Source organism: Opisthocomus hoazin, chromosome 3 (assembly GCF_030867145.1).
Source record: "Opisthocomus hoazin isolate bOpiHoa1 chromosome 3, bOpiHoa1.hap1, whole genome shotgun sequence".
NCBI lineage: Eukaryota > Metazoa > Chordata > Aves > Opisthocomiformes > Opisthocomidae > Opisthocomus > Opisthocomus hoazin.
Genome location: NC_134416.1, coordinates 41,759,245 through 41,762,670, shown reverse-complemented (window position 1 = coordinate 41,762,670; position 3,426 = coordinate 41,759,245). Strand labels below are relative to the sequence as shown.

Here is a 3,426-nt window from a genome sequence, read left to right as displayed (position 1 = left end):
AGACACGAGGTGAGGAAGGTCTGTATTGTAGTCATGTCCTCGCTAGATGAGATCTCAGTCAATTACTTTGAAATCTGCAGCTTGGCTTCTTTTCATTCTTTCCAGGTGAAAATTCAAACGTTTTCTGTTGTCGCCTGGTCCTTTCTTTCCCGAAACAAGGCACCCAACTGTTCTGATATTACCATTCAAAAACAGGTTCTGTGGCAAACCTCATTTGTGAATCTATTACAGAGATTAATAGATTATTTCTCCTTTTTCAACTAATTCTCAGTGGGGAAATTTAACCATATGGTAAGGAGAGAATTAGAATTTCATCACATTAGAGCAAAATGTAATGAAAAGAGTCCAACACCTGGGGCCAACTCCGAAAGACACAATTAAAAGGTTTTTAATGAAACCAGAGAAACAAAAAAAAAAAAAAAAAAAAATCATAGCCTTCAGTAATTCTGCCACGTAAGAATGATTTACTGGAAGCGTCGGGAAATACTGTTTTTACTGATGTCGTCAGGCTGAGGACCTGCCGCCGAGCGCTGGGTGTGAGCGAGCCGCTGGCCCCGAGCGCGGGAGGATCAGGGGAGCAACATTGGGAGCGACCCTGGGGCTGCGGCCCCAGCTGCTGGGGGAGCGCAGCAGAGCCTGTGCCCGGCTGCGGGGAGAAGCCCCGGGCAACCGGGGGGGAGCAGGGAGGAGGGAGCTGCCAAGAGTTGGTCAATCGCGATTAAAAAAAACAAAAAAAGTTTGGTGGTTTTGCCCTTTCTTCCCCCGCCCTCCCTGCTCCCCCGATCGGTTCATTCTCAAGGTAACGGATGGGGCTTTATATTTTTTTATAGGGACACGGGGGATAATCAGGCGAAAGCGCCAATCTGCTACTTGAAAACGGCGAAGGGGAGGAGGAGGGGAACCTCCTCGCAGTTTGGCCTCCGTTTTCGGGGGGGGGGGGGGGGCGGGCTGGGGGCCATTCGCCTTCCCGGGAAGCAAGGTGGGCTCCGGCGGTGGGCAGGAGCGGGCGCGGCGGTTCGGGTTGGTCCGGGGGTTGTAATTTTATTTTTGTATCCCCCCCCCCCCTTCTTTCCCAGGCGATGCTTTTCGTGAAGACGGGTGGGGGTGGGAGGGGGCTATAAGTGAATGTGAACGCAGGGGGTGGGTGGGCTGGAGTGGGGGGAGAGGGTGTCACTCCCGACTCCGCGGCTAACTTAGCAAGAAGTCTGCTGGCAGCTACTCGGAAGGGGAAGTGTTGAAGCGGGCTTTTTCTGCAGCGCAGGGCTGTAATTTGCTGAAGGAGGCAAAGAACATCCTTCGATCTAAGTAGGGCTTTTAGTGTGCTCATTGATGAGTGAAAGTCGCCACACATGTCAAGCTAAAGGCAGTTGTTGGGTTACTAACAGGACACAACGTCTTGCAAACATATGCGTTAAGCTGTGTATACAGATGGCAGGGAGAATAATGGAGCAGGCGCCTCTTATAAAGCTCTAGCTGCTGCCTGTCTTCAGACCTGGGAAATGAAACTATTCAGACTCAGGGCCAGATAGCGCCTGGGATTGTTTGTTACCGTTTTAATCCTATTAATTAAAACGTTAACCTGATTGGGTAGCAAGCTCTGTCCCAACAGGCGACTCTTCTTCATAATAACCTACTCTCCGAGATAATGATGTAAAAGACTCCCCCGTCTGCGGCGGCGGCTGCTGCTGCTGGTTGATGGGTCCGGAAATCTCTTGAAGGTGAATCCAAGCAAGATAAACGGTGGAAGCGGCTCCGCTGGCAGCGCACAATGCCCCAGCGCCGCGACTGCTGAGGGCGAGCCGGAGCCGGAGCCGCCGCCGGAGACACCGGAGCCGCCGCCGGAGACACCACCGGAGCCGCCGGAGCCGGAGCCAGGAGCCCCGGCGGGAGCCGGGAGGCGGTTTCTGCCCGCGGGACGCCGGGGAGCCGCCCGCCGCGGCCGCGGAGCCTTGGAGGAGCGGTCCGGGAGCTGAGGGGGGGCGGAGAGGGCGGAGGAGGCGGAGGCGACCGGGGCGCCGATGGAGCGGGCGCTGGGGCTGCCCGCAGAAGAGGACCTCTTCCACAAGAGCCTCGCCGCCTCGGCCAAGCGCATGGAGTCCGCCTTCCGCTCGCCCCCGGGGCTCGACCTCTCCCACCCCCGCGACCGCCAGCCCTCGCCGCTCGCCTGCTACGAGGCGCCGGAGCCCGAGGGGCTGCTGCAGCCCGGCGTCGGCGGGGACCCGCTGGCTCTGCCGCCGGGCTCCGTCTGCGTCAAGTACGGCGAGAGCGCCAGCCGCAGCTCGGTGGCCGAGAGCAGCGGCGGCGAGCAGAGCCCCGACGACGACAGCGACGGCCGCTGCGAGCTGGTGCTGCGCGGCGCCGGGGGGGACCCGCGCGTCTCCTCGCCGGCGGCGGGCGGCGGGGGGGGCGGCGGCGGCGGGGGGCTGAAGGCGGCCGAGGGCGGCTGCTCCAACAGCCACGGGCACGGCGGCAGCAAGAAGTCCAAGGAGCAGAAGGCGCTGCGGCTCAACATCAACGCGCGGGAGCGGCGGCGGATGCACGACCTGAACGACGCGCTGGACGAGCTGCGGGCCGTCATCCCCTACGCGCACAGCCCCTCGGTGAGGAAGCTCTCCAAGATCGCCACGCTCCTCCTGGCCAAGAACTACATCCTGATGCAGGCGCAGGCCCTGGAGGAGATGCGGCGGCTGGTGGCTTATCTCAACCAGGGCCAGGCCATCTCCGCCGCCTCCCTGCCCAGCTCGGCGGCGGCGGCGGCGGCGGCGGCGGCCGCGCTGCATCCCGCCCTCGGCGCCTACGAGCAGGCGGCCGGGTACCCCTTCAGCGCCGGGCTGCCCCCCGCCACCTCCTGCCCGGAGAAATGTGCCATCTTCAACAGCGTCTCCTCCAGCCTCTGCAAACAGTGCACGGAGAAGCCTTAAGCCCCGCCGCCGCCGCCGCCGCCGCCCCCCCCCGCCGCCGCCGCCGCGGCCCCGGGGAGCGGAGCCAGCCGGCGGCCCGGACCCGGCGGCGGGGCGGGGGGCGCGGGGGCGGCGGAGGGACTGACCGCCGCCCGGCCCCCGCCTCCCGCCGCCCGGCCTCGCCTCGCCCCGCTACTCCGGCGCCGCCGGGACGGGACCGCCGTGGGGCCCCGGGCGGGGCGGGGGGCCGGGGGGTGCTGGGGGGGGCCGCTCCGGCCGCTGCCCCTCCGGGGAAGGGATGGGCCGAGGAGCGGCAGGCCGGGCTGGGAGCCGGGGGGTAGGGGCGGGGGGCGGCCCCCAGCTCGGTCTGCCGGCGAGGGCGAGGGGAAGGGGCCGCAGCCACCCGGGTAGATGGGACAAATCAGAGAGGGCACTTGAACATAGGATTATAATTTTTTTTTAATTATTATTAGCAGTATTATTATTATTCTGAGCCAGGAAACAAACAAACTTGAAATGTAAACTT

At 62.8% G+C, this 3,426-nt stretch overlaps 1 protein-coding gene across 1 annotated transcript; it reads left to right on the top strand.

The window, feature by feature from the left end:
* The first annotated feature begins 1,163 nt into the window (after nt 1–1,163).
* Nucleotides 1,164–2,921, top strand: BHLHE22 (basic helix-loop-helix family member e22). The gene has a single exon (XM_075416072.1). It carries the CDS (start codon nt 2,019–2,021, stop codon nt 2,919–2,921), a length of 903 nt encoding a protein of 300 aa, XP_075272187.1. The 5' UTR covers nt 1,164–2,018.
* The last annotated feature ends 505 nt before the right edge of the window (nt 2,922–3,426 follow it).